This window comes from Crassostrea angulata, chromosome 7 (assembly GCF_025612915.1).
Source record: "Crassostrea angulata isolate pt1a10 chromosome 7, ASM2561291v2, whole genome shotgun sequence".
NCBI lineage: Eukaryota > Metazoa > Mollusca > Bivalvia > Ostreida > Ostreidae > Magallana > Magallana angulata.
The window spans coordinates 29259754-29279350 of NC_069117.1; the positions used below are offsets into that span (position 1 = coordinate 29259754).

Below are 19597 nucleotides of genomic sequence, written 5' to 3' on the forward strand. Positions count from 1 at the left end.
AGCTCGTCCGAAGCTAAGAAATTTCGATCTCAAAGTGTTGTAAAGTGTTTGTGCGCCAATCGTAACGGGGCCTAAAATGAAAGAAATGCATTCTATTTAGATGCGACTGATCCACATTCTATAATACTGAACTGTTTTGGACAAAGATACAAAATAGAAGGCCCTACATCGCTACGACATTCCCTATCTCTACTCTCAAGCAATGTCATCCATACAAACATTTCCCAGTTGTACTGCTTTTTATGTTTTAAATTACTGCCATACTTACACACATAAAATAAATCAATATGACAAAAAATAGAAAAATCAATCCAATATTGAGATTTATATGAATGAAATAAATAGAATGCTATTGAATTGTGAAGTGGATCTTGATGCTGGAAAATGTTGGTACATTTATATCATAATTAAAATAAGATTAAGATTGACTCATTATTCACTGTAAATTGTATACACAAACATAAGGCACATAGGCCAATCACCGCAGTTTTTTTCAGCCTTTATTAAGATAAAAAAAATCATAAAATAAAATAAAACCAACATGTACCCCAATCTTCCATTCTTTAGGAAATTTTAAGTTTTGCTGAGTGGGTTTCGTTAACAGTACATTTATGGTACATTGCATGTCTGTCCCTTTGAAAACGATGATATGTGCCTATGCACAGAAACTTAGCATCAACGGAACTGAATCTCCCATGGATGTCGGTCGGGTGTTGGTAAAATGCGAAACGGACTGGAAAATCCTAATAAAACAAATACTTTACAAATATTTCAAAAACGATTTAACATGCCTGGACGCATCTGCGTACGGTTTTTTAACTTTTCAAATATTATTCTATTCATATTGCTCAGCATTCATTTGCACATACGCTTTTCCCTGTTGTATTAATTAAACATCACCTCCCTTAGAACTCTGTGAGTACACGAGTCCATTTAATGCAATTGATTTTTCAAAAATTGGATTCTTGGTAATACCTAATCTATAAATAAGTTATAAGAACCTGTTTTCTGGAATTGCGCATTGGCAAGGATATCAAGATTCGTTAGTTTTACTAAGTGAGTTTTGTTAATTTCATATCTATGGAATGTCTGCTTCTTTGATAACGTTGTTATGTGCCAATATATATACAAACTTAGCACCAGAAGACCTGCATCTCTTTTGGGTGTAGGTCAGGTGTTAGTAAAATGCAGAGGGGAGTGGAAAAACTGATTGAACAATATTAAACAAAATATTTTTAAAAATATAATGTATATGTATGATAACATATCTGAACACACTTACGTACTAGCATTTAACTTGCAAAACATTATCCTTTACAAATTCCTTGGCATTTATTTACATATACGCTTTTCCCTGCAGTCTTAATACAATTTGATGTCTTTTGGAACTCCGTTTGTTCACAATTCCACTAACTGTATTCGATTTTCGAAAATTGGATTCTCGGAAATACCTTTTCGATATATATGTTATAAAAACATTCTTCGGAATTGCGCATTTAATTTTGTAGGATATCTGTATTCGTTAAGATATGAGGTTCAGGTTAAAGTGATTAAGGTAAGTGTGTACATGTAGGACCTGAATTCAAATCTAATATTCTTGCGCTGTTTAGACAAGCAATTCTCAGTACATAAAAAAAATGTGGGTCTTTTTAAAAAACAAGTTCGTTTTCTTTCTATGTAGGCAAGTATTCCAAGATATATCAACAGGGATTGTGTTGTGTTATCATTTACATGTCCTTATCAATTTATTTCGATAATAAACATTTGTGTAAATGTACGGCTGACATATTACAAATTTTCTTGAAACTAAATTAATTTCAGGCGTCCCGCTACGCTCACCATGTTTTAAAGAAAATTATGTACAAAGGGACGATTTTAGGTTGTTGTTTCTTTTTTTTTCAAGTCTAATTTAAATAATGTCTTAAAACGAAGATCTTTTGTGCCCCCACCGCCTCACGGTTCACTAATGTGTATTTAAGCATCTAAGCATATTTAAAAAAACAACAAAAAAACATCAATTTGAATAAATTGATTGTGAATATTATTTGAAAGAAGTATGTACGTGTCCATGTATTAAATAATTATTATTACTTATTAGGTTAGTTACTGACTCACTACGGAAATATATTGGGTTGATCAATCTCATAGATGGCGAGGCGAAGCCGAGCCTTCTATGAGATTGATCAACCCAATATATTTCCGTAGTGAGTCAGTAACTAACCTAATAAGTGTTTTGTTTTCTCGAGGACTATCAAGCGACATATTTATTCACAAATAGCGATGATCTACGCAAAGCCATGTACAAGATGCCTTACATCTCGTCCAACTTAACTCATTTTATTTAAACTCTTCAAAATTTTCAATCTCACCTTTCAAATACTCTTTCAAAATCTTTGCTTCACCCATGTTTACTAACAATGTTTTGTTGCTATTCAATTTTAAATGTTTTCTTCCTTTCCTCTGCAGAGATTTGAACAAATTTCGACGCTGCTATTTTGTTCGGCTCCAGACAAAACAATGTGACGTCAATATTCTAAGGGCAACTACTCTAATTTTAAAGAATTTCAAAGGGCAACTACTCCAAATACTTTAAGAACTTACGGCATGCAGTTTATGTATAAAATACTATGAAATGTCGAAATGAGTAAGCGAAGCGTCGACCAATGACGGCCATATTGCCTAATATTATTTCTCACAGAACAAATATAGAGATATATGAGGCAATCACGTGCTATGTTTAAACCAATGAAAATGTGACATTTCAGTCCAAGGGAAAACAAATAAAGATATGGTATCTAATAACCCCTTCACGGTAACTGCGGTACTGCTCTTTTGCAGGGCAAAATGACATGGTTTGGTGAAATATGACGTAACGTCAATTGTTTCATTTACGTCATTTAATTATCTACCTACTGAAATTTCGGCAAAGTATATCATTTTGCCCTGCAAGAGAGCAGTGCCGCAGTTATCGTGAAGGGGTCTAAATGTTTTATCAAACAGGTAGCTAAAGAACCGAAATTTTCTCAGGTTTTAAAAGTTCACTGCTTCAAAACGTTGGCTAGCATTTGAGGTTTTTTGACTGAACTTAAAAATGTCGACTGTAACAAATGTTAATTTCTCGTTTGTAAACATGCCGAAATAAAAAAGACAGAGGAGTTCCGCAAGGGTTGTGATACGGATCCATATCAGCTCTTAAGGGCTGATAACCTGTTTCAGCCCTTGAGGCCGATACGAGTTTTGTGATATCATCTGTATCACATATGCAAAAAAAACTGCATTAATTACTTAGTATGTACTAATTATCAATATATATATTACATTACTTGTGTACATGCATACATGTATTTGTGCAAATTGTTCATAATACTGTTGGATTTTGAAGTTAATCTTTGTAATAATTATACCCGCACTTTCTAAAGAAAGTTCGGGTATATTGTTGTTACCCTGTTCCGTCCGTCCGTCCGTCCGTCCGTCCGTCCGTCCGTCTGTCACGTTTTACTTTCTCAAACTGCTCTTACATCTTATAAACCAGCAAACTGAACTCTTGGAGTTTGATTTGGGGTATCATGTTGTTTTGTAAAAAAGTTTCAAAAATTCTCTGTTAGTCCTGGGGGTCAAATAATTGGTAAAAAATGACGTTTTTTCACAAAAAACCTTCTTCCTCGAACTCCTCCTACATTTTCAAAAGTACACAAATCATCTTTTGGAATATGTTTTAGGGTATCCTATAGATGCGCAATAAGGTTTCGGAATTTTCAATTTTGTCCTGGGGGTCATTTAATGGCTAAAAAATGACGTTTTTTTTACCAAAAAAAACTGGTTTAAAAACCGTCATTTTTTTTAAGCAGTAGCCAAATGATCTTCTAGAATATGATTGGGGGTGTCATATTGAGGCATGATCAGGTTCCAGAATTTTTTTTTAATTAAGGGGATCAGTGGGCAACAAAAAATGACGTTTTTTGGCAAAAAAAATATGGTTCCCAGAACTCCTCTTACAACTTTTGGAGTAGCTACATCATCTCTTGGGATATAATTGGGGCTGTCCTATAGATGTGCAATAAGGTTTTAAAAATTTAAATTTCATCCTGGGAGTCAAATAGTAGCAGAAAATTGACGTTTATCACTAAAAAATCAAACATTGATCCAAGAGCTCCTCTTATGATTTAATGGATAGACAATCATATCTTGGGATATGATAGGGACTGTTCTATAGATGTGCAGTAAGGTTTTCAAAATTTAAATTTCATCCAGGGAGTCAAAATGTAGCAGAAAAATTGACGTTTATCACTTAAAAAAAAACATAGATCCTAGAACTCCTTTTATGATTTAATGGATAGACACATCATATCTTGGGATATGAAAGGAACTGTTCCATAGATGTGCATTACGGTTTTGAAAAATTAAATTTAACCCTGAGGCCCATTACCTACCGGTACATACCTTTTGATGCCCTTTAAGGATCAAGAATATATATGGTTAAGGGGTGGGGATCTCAACCGTTTTCGAGATATTCGTGCACTTCCTGTTCAAGGGGGGTCATGACAACCCCCGGGGCCCATGACCTACATACCGTTTGATGCCCCTTGACACAAGGTACAAGAATATATATGGTTTAAGGGTGGGGATCTCAACTGTTTTGAAGATATTAAGGGACTTGCTGTTTGAGGGCATCAGGACAACCCACAGGGCCCATGACCTACATAACATTTGATGCCCCTTGACATCAGAAACATGAATATATATGGTTTAGGGGTCATGATTATAACAGTTTCTGAGATATATGGTAATTTCAAATTCCTGGGGAGTGGGGATGACCCCAGGGATCAGATCTAATAAACCCTATATATTGCCAGTAACAGCCAATATATGATTATGAAAACCCTATATTATTATCTTTGTCCGTTTTCAAGTTACCATTTACAATAGAGTCTATGATTCTTTCTACAAGGTTCAATGTTAGACCCCACACCCTTTTGACAATCATCTGTTTTGTAATACTTCCTATGTATATATACATGTACATGTATTAGTTTGTGTTTTGTTCTATACTATTCATGTTCATGACTGTAGTATGGCTTAGTCTTATTTTAAATTACATTAAAAAATTGTCAAATATATGACTTGGAACCCCCACTCCCAAACAAACTCAAATATAAACTGTTGTCTCTCTCCCCCCCCCCCCCCTTCCTTGTCGAATAATCTATTAAAATCAAAATATAATTTGGGTGTCTAAAAACTTTTATAAACTGGTAAAAAATGTTATTCTTAAAAAAAATTACATTACACCTTGCATAATTGACAAATGATCTATTGAGATACGATCATACGAGGTCATATTTCTACCTTGGGATCAATAAGTAGTATTCATTGACAAGTTAAAATTAATTAATAACAATAAATGATTCAAATTATAAACGTTTATACTCCACATTCATCCCCCCCCCAATCTAACCTGCTTATAAAGATTCAGTCTTCTTAATACATTCTTACATGTGTACAGTAGCAAATTTTAAATCATTTCTTGATTGCTTTTTCTCTCGTGATTCACATTAACATTTTGGAAATTGCTTAATTCAATTTTTAAGATTTATAAACAAAATGTTATATGCATCACTGCCATGTGTATTCACCTATTTGGGGCAATTGTAAAGTCTCCTAAACAAAGCAGTGACATCATTAGGCTAGGAATTACCCACATGGATCAAACACTACTGTATAACATATGAATAAGATAAAATACATTATTATTTCTAGTTCTAAAATGTCAGGGTGTCTCCAAGGGGGCATAATCTTACAATACAATTTTACGCGCAATGACACAAAGAGCAAAAATAAACTAGAGCCGAGCTCGTTGCAAAGCAACGAGTAGGTCTTCCGTCGCAACTTCGTGTCGCGAAAGGATTGTCAATCAGTCTGATTAAAACACCTCCTTCTCCGGACACTTGTTAGAGCCTGACAGACCCTGTATTGATAAAATGTCATCTTTACACGACCAATTCTTCTTACCAATTAGAGCTTTAGAAAATTAATTGGAACTCTTCAAATGGAGACAAAAAATTAATTCATGCCTGTTTTTTATGTAACCTCTAGATTGAGTATTGCACCACTCATTAAACAGATAAAGGCATATCTTTGCTAAGTAGGTGTTTATTTAGATTGTATGCAAATGTGGAGGTCAAGTGGAGATCTGTTATTGATACAAGTCTATCAGAACCTGGCGAGTGTAAGGAGAAGGGAAATGGTTTTTAATGATACTGGATTATCAATATGATAATAGTAAGTTCAAGAAATCGAGACGAGACTCGATTTCAAAGTATTATTTTCATACCAGGCAAGTTCTTCGTTTAACTTACTTCAAGTTTAGGATAACTTTAAAAAGTACATCATTCATGTACATTGATATAATATTAATTTAATTATAATAAAAGAGTGGATGTGGCGGTGGGGAAAATGACCCAAAAATCAATTTTCTAAGCGTTAACTTAAGGGAAATTTTGGTTGAGAGAAAGGGGGGCATTGCTCCCACTGGACCATCTAAAAGGTACTGTTAGCAAGCTCACAAATGATATCCCCGCTAAGAAAGAAGTCTTTTACTCACGTATTTCTCTATTAGAGAATAATGGATGGTTCTTTTTCTTTAGTGAGTCAGACAAGGCAGGGTATATTTACAGGTCACAAGTAATCTTTATGTCAAACTCTAGCTTTTACTCATTTCCATTAATACAAGATATGACACATGTTTCATATGACTTTGAACTTGCGCAACTGACCCTGGGTCAAGTTCATGACACATCATCGGTCATCAGGAATCTTTACATGAAAAAGAAACTCCCAATGTTTCTCCTTAAATGACTTAGGGACAAATCATTACACACCCTCAGGTCATAAGCAATCTTTGTGTGAAGTAAGAAATTCCAAAGTGGACCGGAAACAAATTTTGCACTTTTCCTGCCAGTGACCTTTACTTTGTCCAAATGACCTTGGGTTTAGGTCATGACGCTTCGTCAGGTAATGAGTAATATTTGTATGAAGTAAGAACACTTCCAATGTTTCTCAATCAGAAAGAAAATGACCGGACACGACGTACGGACGGACAAGGTGATTTGTATTTACCCCCCCCCCCCCAATTTATTTTCGTGGGGTATAAAAATCCTTTTCGCCCGTTTTGTGCGGCACAAAAAAGACCTTCATTTTTCAATTATTTCTATCATATCACATAACATATAAATATACATGTAAATGTTTGATTTGTATGCACATTTGAGTTCTTCTCATCATCGTCGGAAAGGATAAGAAATCCTTGGGGTCCAATAATGTCTTTTCATGGGCATTTGTCAATTTGCATCACTAAATGATTTCCAAGCGGTAAGCTATCAAAGCTTTTGAGATGTTACATGTAGATATTGAATTTCTATAGATTTAAATTTAAGGTTAGGAAAAACAACACTTTTTGATACAGTAAAACAAAAATCTAAAATAGCTTTATGTACTCGTACACATAAATAAGAAGATGTAGCGAAAGCTATAAAGACTTTATTTCTTCTGTTCTAGACTTTTTCAGAGTTAACAAGCTACAAAATAACAATCTTCCATTTTGACAAGCTAGATTAAAAATAAAATATTCAGCTGAGTTTTAGGTCACTTAATTTGCATCACAACCTCATTCTACACAACTTCAATGATTTTTTTTATCAATGTGCATATAACAATAAGTAAACTCCCCAAGAACAAATATCTATCGCAATTAAATGCATACATTTTTGGGAGGCAGAAAAGTCGCTATATTATAGTCTGCAAGTCAATTGAACTACTACAATTATTTCAAAGAAAAAAGAAACTGTCGACACTTGCAGTACTCTGATGATTTAATGACGATCGACCGGATTTATTGCTTAATGTAGTCGTATATCATTCCTTCTAACCCTGAGAACAAATTTTATTTAATCTTTGACTTAAAACTTAACTTATAAAACCAGAGACATAAATAACTTATTAAGTTATTTATGTCTTTGATAATATATATTTTATTCTGTTTATAACTATAGAAGTTTAGCGTGTTCAACAGGTTAATTATTTAGCCACATTCTCAGTTTACGATATCGCACCTTTAATGTGAGGTTGATTGACATCGAATATTTAGACACTTATTGTTTAACAATTGACCGCTGCAGTGAAAGCATCCTTCCAAATGTTACTCAATTATTTATCAATTGCTGATCTGCAGCCCGGGGGCAATATTCTGAGCTATGTGCGCTGACGCGACACGAGATTTTCGGTCGCACGTAGAGCGGATTGACTTCGCATAGACTGACCGAATAAACACACGGGTGGGAAAGTGACATACATTGAGGAGAAAAATGTACACATGTTAAGTAGTCGCCAAAAATAGGTCTTCGCCACATTTTGAAAAAAAATAAAGCCCTTGCACTGTGATCATGAAACCGATAAAATCTAAACAAATCTTGTTTAAAAACTCATGTGAACATTCTAAAAATAATCACTAAATCCCTCAATTCTGGGCAATTCTTTTATCGTGTCAGCCTCTACCGCCAATCGCAACTTCTCGGGCCTTTCCGGCAAGCTCGGAAAAAACACTTCGAATATATTACCTAGGCGTCCATGACAACCCCCCCTTTTTATAAAACTTGATATAATTACAACACATTTTATTATCTGTTGAAGTGTGAGCTATACTTCATTAAAGGTATCAATATACACTAAAATATAACACAGAAACGACATACAAGACTTCTTGCCGATACTTATTTTAATGGGAAGCGACTCCATTTTGTATAAAATTCTAACATCCGGTGATGTTAATACATTCGAGGTGTTTTTCCAAACTTGCCGGAATGGCCAGAGAAGTTGCAATTGCCTCTACCGCATGTGTTAATTTGATATTTGATTTTTTTTATCCTGCCTTGAACGCTTGGAGACTGTTTCATTTTCTAAATTCGGCTAAATAATGCTTCCAATTTTGAGCGCTCTCTCTCTCTCTTTCTCTCTCTCTCATTTTATGTGCAACCTTATGAAGACGTCAACTACTTTCTACGATATCTGTAAAACCTCTCAGCAGTATTAGCGGAAATATTCGTGGGTAAATAAAAAAATCTTAAATTGAAACACAAGTCAATCTTACATGTGCCGGTCAAAATCTCGAATAAACAAATAGTTGGAGTCGTACAAAATATCAATAAACATGCACGTGTGATAAAGTACATGTAGAAGAACACGAAGCTACCGCGGATCACTTGTCCACTCGTGCGGGATCTCCTTGGCTACATGTATGTTCTAGGGGTGATCATCATTTTAAGGTGTAATCGTTGTGGTTTTTCGTTGTCTATCTATAACATTATTAGTACATGTATAGTTTTTAGAACATTTTAGAATTACAAATTCACTATTGATTTATGTTTGATGATGTTTCTGGTTTGGAATAATATCGCTTTTATCCATTCAATTCTTGTGTATTAGATAACCGCTGACCGCTAGGTAGTCCAGCCTCGACCTTGGCGATCGATTTTCTCGGCCTCGGGCGAGATGGGTTATGTAATGACGCACACAACTAAGAATTTAGGTCGATTTGAAATGCTTGCAGTAAAATGACTCAAATCTATTTCATGGAAGTTATTTTTTTTTTTTAATCTAGTTTATGTATTTCACTAGATAAGAAAAAGAACGTTTATATTTTCTCGTTTTTGTTTTTCTTAACGGTTGTCCACTAAAGGACCTAAACAGAGGTGACTCCAAAAAAAGGTTGTAAGAAAAACATGTTCACGTATACTTTTTAGACACTTTTTCAAATGAATCAAAGCATCCCGTATATGCTGGTACACTTTCAGCTGTTTATTTATGTACGTTATGCGCACGAAGACGATTTGCTTACTTGCCAAATGAATACAGATACATGTTAACAAGACAAGCTTTTTACACTCATATTACGCATTACCGGTACAAAATAATTTTGTAACGACATTGATAACACAATAATGAACAACTTTTCTATCGACAGCTATAGCGAAATATTAACCATTTTTAAGTTATAAAGCGAAGACTTTTAAGGGCTCTAGACCCCTTATTTAAGGAGCCAGCCCTTTTTCAATGGTGTCAAGTGCAAGCCCTTAATATTTTGCACATATTTTGTTCTATATGTGTTTAGAGAAAATTTTAAACTAAAGAGCTATATAACAAAAACACAACCAAAAATCAGCATTTTTTGAAACACAAATTCAAATTAATTTTTTGAAACTTTAAAGGAGGAAAATTGTAAAAACAAAACTCGGAGGACAACGTTCAAACTCTCTATTTTTAAGATTTGTGACTTTGTAACACATGCTGTGAGCGGTTTCAGAGCCTTTGCGTGCACAAGAATGCCTATATTTTTGGGGAAAAGGGGAATAACTCGGTACCGGAAGTGTTGATTTCAACGATTTTCCTTAGATATTGAGAAATAGTAACTACCAATAAGCTCTGAAAATTTGAACTTTATAGGACAACAAACAAGCAAGATATTTGAGTTTTAAAAAACGTCTAGAAGAAAAAAAAGAATAAAAAGAATTACCAACAGAATCAGTACAAGGTCTTCCGTTGAAAACGGAAGACCTTAATTAAACGGTTTAGGGATGAGGATCTCAGATCTCAGAAGTTAACAAAATATACAGTGTATCATATAATTTCCTATTTCATAAAGGGGGGGGGGGGTTAAAGACAACACCTGGGGGTCATTAATGTACTTTACACCAGTTGATGCATCATAATGACTTTAGAAGATATTTTGTATTTTCCTGTTTCGTGGGGTCAGAACAGTCCCATAAGGTCATGACCTACATTGTATTTGATGCATTATAATACATTAAGAAAGAAATACTCCTTCCTTCCTATTATTACTCATATAAAAAATATAAGTGTCTACACTTACTTACATATGAAATACACAAATTTAATAAGAAATTGTTTATACAGGGTCAATATGGGGTCAACTCAACAGTGCATGCAGTCTGACAAATGAAAAAAATAACTTTTGCAACTAAAATGACAGAAATTTTACAAATGCGATAGGATAGGTAACGATGATAAGCTTATTTAAATATTAAAAGATGATGATACAGTATGCTGTCAAAGGGAGATTACATTTAGAAAGTGAAAGTAGAACTTATATACATGTGTATGTATGCTGGCAGGAATCCCATGCTGGCATCTTATTATATTGTGCTACTGCTACTACATGTATTATGCTTACCTAAATTGGTCAACATCATAATGATAATCCAATTAAAACACAATAATGAATTCCTTTAGCTGATCTTAACTACCGTAATCCTTTTCTGCATACGGAAAACACAGACATGTATGTATGGGTGTTGCTAAAACGCGGAACGGAAAACGGAACGGAATGGAAAATATCATCACGTTTATCCCTTAAAAAGGGTATAGACTGGCCAGAAACGATTTACTTTGTATCTTTTATTTATATCTAATGAATGATTATCAACATGTTGCTATCTTATTAATATTCATATGAATGTCTATCAATTATAGCATTGTATTCATTCGGCTTTAGTTGAGTACGAAACGGAAAAATCAAATGTATTCGAATTGTGAAACATTAACATGATTAAACGAGCAAATTAGCTATAACTTTTTACTTATTTCTCTCATATGGTATTGCTGGCATATTAGCGTAACGTACGCAGTTAGTGAAAGCGTTTTATGCGTGTTTTGAGTATTTTTATATTATTTTCAAATATGATGTACATGTATATACTTACATCAAAATTGAATTTTCGGTGTTCTAGACGATCTTTTATCATACAGACAATACAGTATCATTGAGATGGAAGAAAAAAACTGTAGGACTGACGACATTAAAAAATTAAAATACAGTAAACATTAAAATACCCGGTATTTTGTGAAACTAGTACCCGGTAATTTGTGAAACTAGTATTTTTAGCAATGCAATTTTGTTTACGTTTGCATTACAAAGCATGCAGTTGTTTATTCCAGCAGCTATATACATATGATCCGAATAGAGAGCTCTAGACGTTGCCTGGTTTGATTTTCCGATTATATATTGGGACTATAGTCTGTCGATCCCAAAATATTCATGCAGCACATTTGGACGATTTATAATGGAAAATGTTGACATCTTTTCTCCATTTGGAAGTCACTCAGAAGACCTTGCACAATTTTTCAACACCATCATCCGGGTCTGTTAAAATGCAAAACCCCGTAGACTTCTTTATTTTTAGCCGTGTATTTATACCAGCTGATAAGCTAGAGAGGACGTTTTAAAGAAAGAATAATGAGAATGTTTAATGCTTCTAAAAGAGAATCGCTTGAACCCTGAGGTATATATAAATATACAGCAAAAAGTGAATCGAGGATATTTTGGGACAGAATATAGTGGTCAATGCATGTACTGTTAATTTTGAGGAAATAAATATTCTTGAATAAATAATCTAATATTGCTAATCTTTCAAAAAAAATTAAAAAGGTACATAAAGTATATCGTTTTAGCATACTTAACAAATCTATGAGGTAAATAACATTAGATAAGATTTTCCGTTTTCCTTCCGTTCCGTTTTCCGTTCCGCGTTTTAGCAACACCCATGTATGTATACACGTGAACCCATCTAATCGAAGAGCTGGGTAAAACTAGTACCCTCTAATGAGACTTGCAAACCTGTGTTGTGTACGTAACTTCAGACAAAGATCAGTCATTTGTAACATGCATGTATTTTTATGACCTATTCTTCAAATCCACTTGCACTATTTTATTAGGTAAATAACAGCTTTAAGGTGGTGCAGGACACCTGCATATTGTGATGTACATGTATACTTCCTATTGAGATAAACAATAAAGTATGTTGACTATTGATTAAATATTTACCCCCCCCCCCCCAAATAATGTTACCTAACATTGAAGCGCAATGGGTTAGAGCGTTTACATGTCTGTAAGAGCATTGGGGTCCAAGGTGTATTTTTGGTAATTTACGAATTTTCATGGGGAGGGGGGGGGGGTCTTGACCCCTCACTCCCACCCCTTCTCTAAATCTGTGCATACGATGATGTTCATGTAGGCACACAGAAGCAAATCTAAAACCGGCAACCGCCACAGGGAGGGGGCATAATTTAATTTTTAATTTTGTTTGTAATAATTATATAGACCATTATACTTCCTATGACATAAAATGTTAAGATTATTGATTAACTGAAAATTCACTGCAAACAGTTCTACCCCAAATTGCACATAAAGTGCTGCTCATGTCACGATGTGTATTATCATATGGGCAGGGATCTCATCCTTCAGTTATGAAAATTATAATTTTTAAATGTATTACCGGAGTTTGCATGTAGCCTTCATTTTTAATTAAACTGGTATAAAACAGTGTTATTTAGGGGCAAACACATGGTGCGGGTATTACTGTCTAATGACAGCATCTAGTTTTGTTTTAAAATCACAATGTGTTGTGTTTCTTTCTTTTCATTTTTTGGTTGTTGATTTATTTTTGCTTTGAAAGAGAATTTTGTTTCTGACATTTGGTTTTTAAAATAACCTTAATTTCGATAACCTTACTCATGCCTTTTGCCGAGAAGATGTTGCATATACAAATCCCCATGATCCCCACGGGAAATCAAACGTTTGATGTCTTCAAACACATGCAAATTCAGACCTTTTTATATCATGGCCCTCAGTCGTTAATATTTTAGTTAACTAGTTAACAATTAAATGCATTTAAAAGGGGAATACGCTTTAGATGTCGATAGAGTTTTTTTTAAATAGGCTAGATTCCTTGATCCGTTCTAGTAGATTTCCCATTCAGTCAGAGATCAGCTGGAGATGATCAAAACCTTGTTTTTAATATTCGATAGTTTATCGATCATTTCTAGTGACATTAAAATTAAGAAAATATGTAAAAGTATTGATTTAAGTAAAGACAGTCTATACATGAAACATAACTATACACAAGAGATTACCATAAATATTTTTCAATTGAGTTATAATAATTAATAACTAGGTTTTTTTTTTGGTTTTTTTTTTTTTTAGATTTTTAGTAGAAATTGATTCTACTAGAATCCGGGATTCCATTATGAAATATTTGTTACCGAAAAAAGTTAACTTATTTTTACTTCATTTTTAACACCCACACAGTGCAGCTTTATCTTAGTTTTCATAATGTGAATGCTTAGGCGATCACTATGTTAAAACAAGATACAATGTATACCTGTGCGTTGTCTCTTACCAGCATTTTCATTGTTGTTGACTTTTTATGTTATCATCTGCCTGGCACTTAAGAGCTACTGATCAATTTTCTGCTAAACTTGCTACAGTGCATTCTTGTTTGGTACTACATGTAGCTGCAGATCTGTAGCTCCCGGTCTGAAAAATTTGGATGAACGACCTGGGAGCTACATGTACAGTGCCTCCCATAGTAAAAAAAACCCCTGAAATTTACAGCGCACAAAACAATTGCGCTTGTTTTGGACTGATTTACCTTATTTTCAAACTTATTTTGTGAAAACAATTAACACCATTAAATTCCTTGTTCAATTTACTACTGATATGGGTACTTTACTTGCCTCAACTTTCTCTTAAACACGCTTACCGATCTCGGAAATTGAAGTATGTTAAATTCACGCCAAGCTCGAGAGTCGCCATTTTTAAATGTAAACAAACTGCACCACTTTACTTTACAGGGCTGGTGATGGAGTTTAAAAGAATATCAGAGGCAAGTAAAGTGATGATGTCTGTAGTAAAATGTCCTAGGAATTTTTTGAAAATTTAATACTTGTATAGAATATGTTCGGAAATTAGGTTAATCAGTCCAAAACCAGCGAATTTTTTGTGCACCGTATATTGCAGTTTTTTACTATGGGAAGCACTGTAGCTCCCAGGTCGTCCATCCGAATTTTTTCAGACCGGGAACTACAGACCTGCAGCTAGTTTGGTACACAACAATAGTTTGTTTTAGGAAAGGAAAAAGAGAAAAAAGGTGGATTGCTTAAAATATCTCATTTTCATAACGTTTTTGAAACGTTTGGTGTTATGTGTAGTTTTCAAATAAACTGTGTATGGTGGATTTGCACTGAAAACAAGACTAGATAACAAATATGTAAATAAGAAAATAAAAGATGTATTTTTTAAACAAAAATCACACAAATCGGTGTTCCTTTGTTTTTTGCAGAGAACGGGGAGCGGATTGTACCGAAAACAATGGCAGTGATAAGAATACGATGAAATACTATGACTAAAGCAATAATACAGAGCAATAAATCAAAAATGATTTAAATGTTTTAATTGTTCACATTATTTATGACTTATAAAAAGATTCTACGGTACATGTACACCTGGTTTAATCTCTCTCTTTCTTAAAGGCCATGGCATGCAAGTTACCAGAAGTTATTGAAAATACTGCTCGATGCAGACAGGTTGTGGGAATCCTGGAAGGTGAGCAGGTTTTGGCCGTAGACTGTGAGGGGGTCTCACTTGGAGTAGATGGCCCCTTGACTTTGGTACAGGTCGGCAATTATTCAGGAGAGGTTTATTTGTTCGACATACTTAAAAACAAAGACCTGCTAGGCCGGGGGAGACTTGGAACTCTTTTAGAGTCAGGCAATATCGTCAAAGTAAGAATCATATTTGTTACACAATGGCTGTAGATTTTCAATTGCAAAAATGCGATAGATAAAGTTTTCAACTATTTATAACATATATGTAGCTTTAATGTATACGTTTTCTGCATGTTTACTGTAAACTAAGGTGTTCATCAAGCACATTTAGTTTTCTTTAATCATTTTCTTTGTTTCATTTTACCAAAAGGTGGATCGTTTATCATGTTCTTGCACATTTGTGATGATATTTCATATTTTAGGTAATGCAGTCTTGCTCCAACGACAGTGCTGCATTTTATCATCAATTTAATTTGACTCTCAAGAATGTTTTTGATACACAGGTAGAGTATTTAAAGATAATGAACTTTAGAGCTATGATATGTCACAAGATAATATTTTCGTCATTTCAACGTTTCAAATAAAAATTAACATTTCTGTCTACAAAGTACAAAATTGATGATCGGAACAAATATCCAAGATTATGCATCACCTGTTATTAACCCGAGAAACTCGGGAAGGAAAAAAATCATACAAAGACTTATGATAAGAATTCTAACATCTTTTCTTCATTTGAAAGAACTGCGAACGGTAGTGTTGTCCAGCCGCCTAACTAAAAGTCATATTTTGATTATTGTCTAAATAAATTTTTTTTTATTAATAATGTAAACATTTATGTATATTTTCATCAAATATATGTTTAAGTCAAACAAAGAGAGATGACTTTGCATATGGGGTGAAATTAGCTCATTTCATAAAAGAAACTAACGGAAAAACGGAATTTAAAAGATATTCTTTCTCCCAGTGAAACAAAAATCCTTTTTGAGTGTTTTATGTATGGTTATTTAGCATATTCATACCAAAGGGCTTCTTGTTTCATGGAGAGGAGGGGGCATATGTCTAAAGATCAAAATATTATCTAAAAAAGCATTTTGCTTTGTAACGATTATAAAATAATAATAATAAAAACCTTAAGATAAGTTAATAGAAAAATTTACTTTAATATCTAACGTAAACATGTGACTATTGGTTTATTTTGCACATCGGACGATAATTAATATTTCCTTACCCATAGAGACCGATTTCAAAGAGAAATATTTTAACCCCCCTCCCCCCGTAAGCAAACGTTCGTTTAAAAAATGATTATTTGACTACAAATTAAATTAGATTTTGATATAAACGAATTAGAAAAAGATTATACTTCGATCAAATATAAAAATATAATTTGTTAACCTTGCTTGCCTCCCAACAATACATTATTTGAATTTATTGGATAAACATTAGAATAATCGATTTGTAGTGATGTTATAGACAAAGACACCGGAAATGTACATTTTGTAAATATTTTCTTTTTCACAGCCACAGATAACAACGTAGATATTAGTTAAAGAGATTATTGATTCATTTTACGTCATTTAATTCAGCTTTTTTTATATAGTTTTGTTGTCTTTCTAATTGGTGGAATACTTCATTGCTTCAAAATTGTACTTTGTATTTGTCCTTAAAGTTACTTTAATCTGGTCCAAGACATGAAAGGTGCACATTGCCTTGGTTTTTCTTTTTGCTTCATATATACCTCATGATACCAAAAGTATGAAAATATTCCAATATTTCTACTTTGAAACACTCCATCTTAATTGCCAGGTTTACATGGCCAAAATGAAAACTCTATAGGAATTTTTCATTGCAAACGAAAAAAAAGAACCCCGGATAAAACGTTGGTGAAATTTGCAAGGTGTGGCCAAGTAAGAACTGCGAACGCTAACGCCCGTTTCCCTCTTACTTTTACATCCAAATATTTCGGAATTACTGTCAGATATTCAAAACAAAGTTCGTACATTTGCTTAAAATTACAGAAACGTTAATAAGTAATTGGGAATCATTCTGTAAAAATTATGAGATGATTATTTCGGCTGCTATGTAAACAAAATATTATAAAGGTTTTCGGGCTTTATTGAATTTGATCACACCCCAACCAAAATTATCACCTCATATATGTAATATTCAGATCCTCATTCCTTAAAATAATGAAGTTTACAGATGAGTTGAAAAGCAAACAGCAGTTCATTTGCCTTATAAATCCATATAAAATCTTATTTTATCATCTTTCACATTTGCTAGTGTGCAAATCTTCTGATTCAAGAGCACAAAGGACGTAGATTAGCACCCCCTCTCAAACTTGCTGTCATTTGTGAAGAATACGGAGGAAAGAGGTTTTCAACTGAACTCAAGGATGGCATAAAGGTACGCGAAGAAGTTAAGATATCTAAATTACTGTATGCACTTTTCGATCCTATTATATTTGCAATTTAATGACCTACATGTATATGTTTGACTTGAAAACATTTTGCTGAAAGATTGCATATACATATATCTTTGATTTTCACCATTTGACAGACCGAATGGATGAAAGTGACTGGCGATATTTGGGCCAAACGGCCAATGACGGAAGAAATGATATCATATGCGGCGGGTGACGTCACAGCCATTGTACCGGAAGTTTATGAAAACCAGAAAAGGTATTGATCGGGTAATGATCAAAGATAACTTATTATATGATTAACAAGTACTATTTTTTCCACCTCATTCCTCATTGATACTTATATATGAATAATCAATAAATTCATTGTCAAGATTGTTTAGTGCGTTACGCTGATTAACGACATTATTAACCATTTATCAAGAATGTAAATTGTGAAGAAAAAAATAATTCTGTATTTGAAGGTATCTCGAGGATAACAATTTATTGGCAAAGTTTGAAGAGAGAGTTGAAGAAGAAATCTTTTACTATATTGACCATAGCTTCAAACAAAAAAGGAGAGACAGAGTCGATGCCAATGTTAAAGATAGTATAAGAAATATAGATGCTACGTACTCAAGCAACGCCAGCATAATTGATTTCAATGAAGATGGCGACGAATACCGCGCTCTGAAGCGAATACACTTCAGGGAAGCCGCTGATGTGTCAGTTCTTATTGATCGTTTGAAAACCGAGCTTGTCAAGAAAGACTTAACTGATCTTTTGGAAAAGCTTGAACAAGAGGGTGAAGACTTCGTTCTAATGAGATCAAAAGTCCATCTCTTCGACTACGAAAAGCATCCAGATAAGCTTATTGCAGACACCGCAAAGATTGTCAATAGAAAATTAAATGACATCGCCTTAAAGGATGTGCGTACCAAGTATGATATGCAATCCAAGCTTGTTATCTTGAGTCAAATTGAGAAGGAAGCCCTTCGCTCGATGAGACCAAGTGGATTCGATGATCCAGATTTTCCACAGGTTACTCTTCGTCTTTACTGGTTGCTAATGGAGGAAGATTTGCAAAAGAAATTTGACGAATTTAAAGAAACTCAAAGAAGTTTTAAGATGGGAGAAGGTTACTACAAGAAAATGAAGTTTTATATTGCAAGAAGAACAAGAGTACCCGAAAGCCTAAAACGAAAGGCACGGATGTTCAAAAATGAATTAGATCGGACATTTGGACGTGATGTTGTTCCGTCTGGAAATGCTGGTGTCTAAACAAATGCATGTCTTTTCTTTAATGATGGATCACATTTAATATTTTCTTTTTTGGTTTATTTAACAATTCTTTACACCTTTCCCCCTTTTAAAACTGTTATATTTTATATGCTTTGGATTGTAAATACTAGACTTAGTATACCCCTAGAGCGTTTCTCATCGCGTTTTTTTTATTTGTGAAACTCAAAATTTACTAATTTTTATTTGTGGTGGATCTGATAGTTGTAATTTCATTACAATTAATTAAAGCTATCAATCTTTCAACATTTTCGTTGTCTTTTCCAAGACCCTGACAAAGGGTGACTGCAGAGCAGTTATTTTGAAGAAACATTCTGGTTGACTGGTCGTATCGCTAAAATTTCTTAAACGCATGTTTATTACACACACACACACACACACACACACACACACACACACACACACACACACACACACACACACACACACATATATATATATATATATATA

General features: G+C 33.9%; 1 protein-coding gene across 2 annotated transcripts; it reads left to right on the forward strand.

Annotated features, from left to right (window-relative positions):
- Positions 1-951: 951 nt before the first annotated feature.
- Positions 952-19387, forward strand: LOC128156946 (uncharacterized). 2 transcript variants are annotated; one of them, XM_052819285.1, is made up of 7 exons: positions 992-1056; positions 1509-1555; positions 15376-15627; positions 15873-15953; positions 17731-17853; positions 18007-18128; positions 18334-19387. In XM_052819285.1, exons 3-7 carry the CDS (start codon positions 15379-15381, stop codon positions 19127-19129), a joined length of 1371 nt encoding a protein of 456 aa, XP_052675245.1. In that variant the 5' UTR covers positions 992-1056; positions 1509-1555; positions 15376-15378; the 3' UTR covers positions 19130-19387. The 2 variants fall into 2 exon arrangements, with proteins under 2 accessions (XP_052675246.1, XP_052675245.1); XM_052819286.1 differs by lacking the exon at positions 1509-1555 and having other exon boundaries at positions 952-1056.
- Positions 19388-19597: the final 210 nt, after the last annotated feature.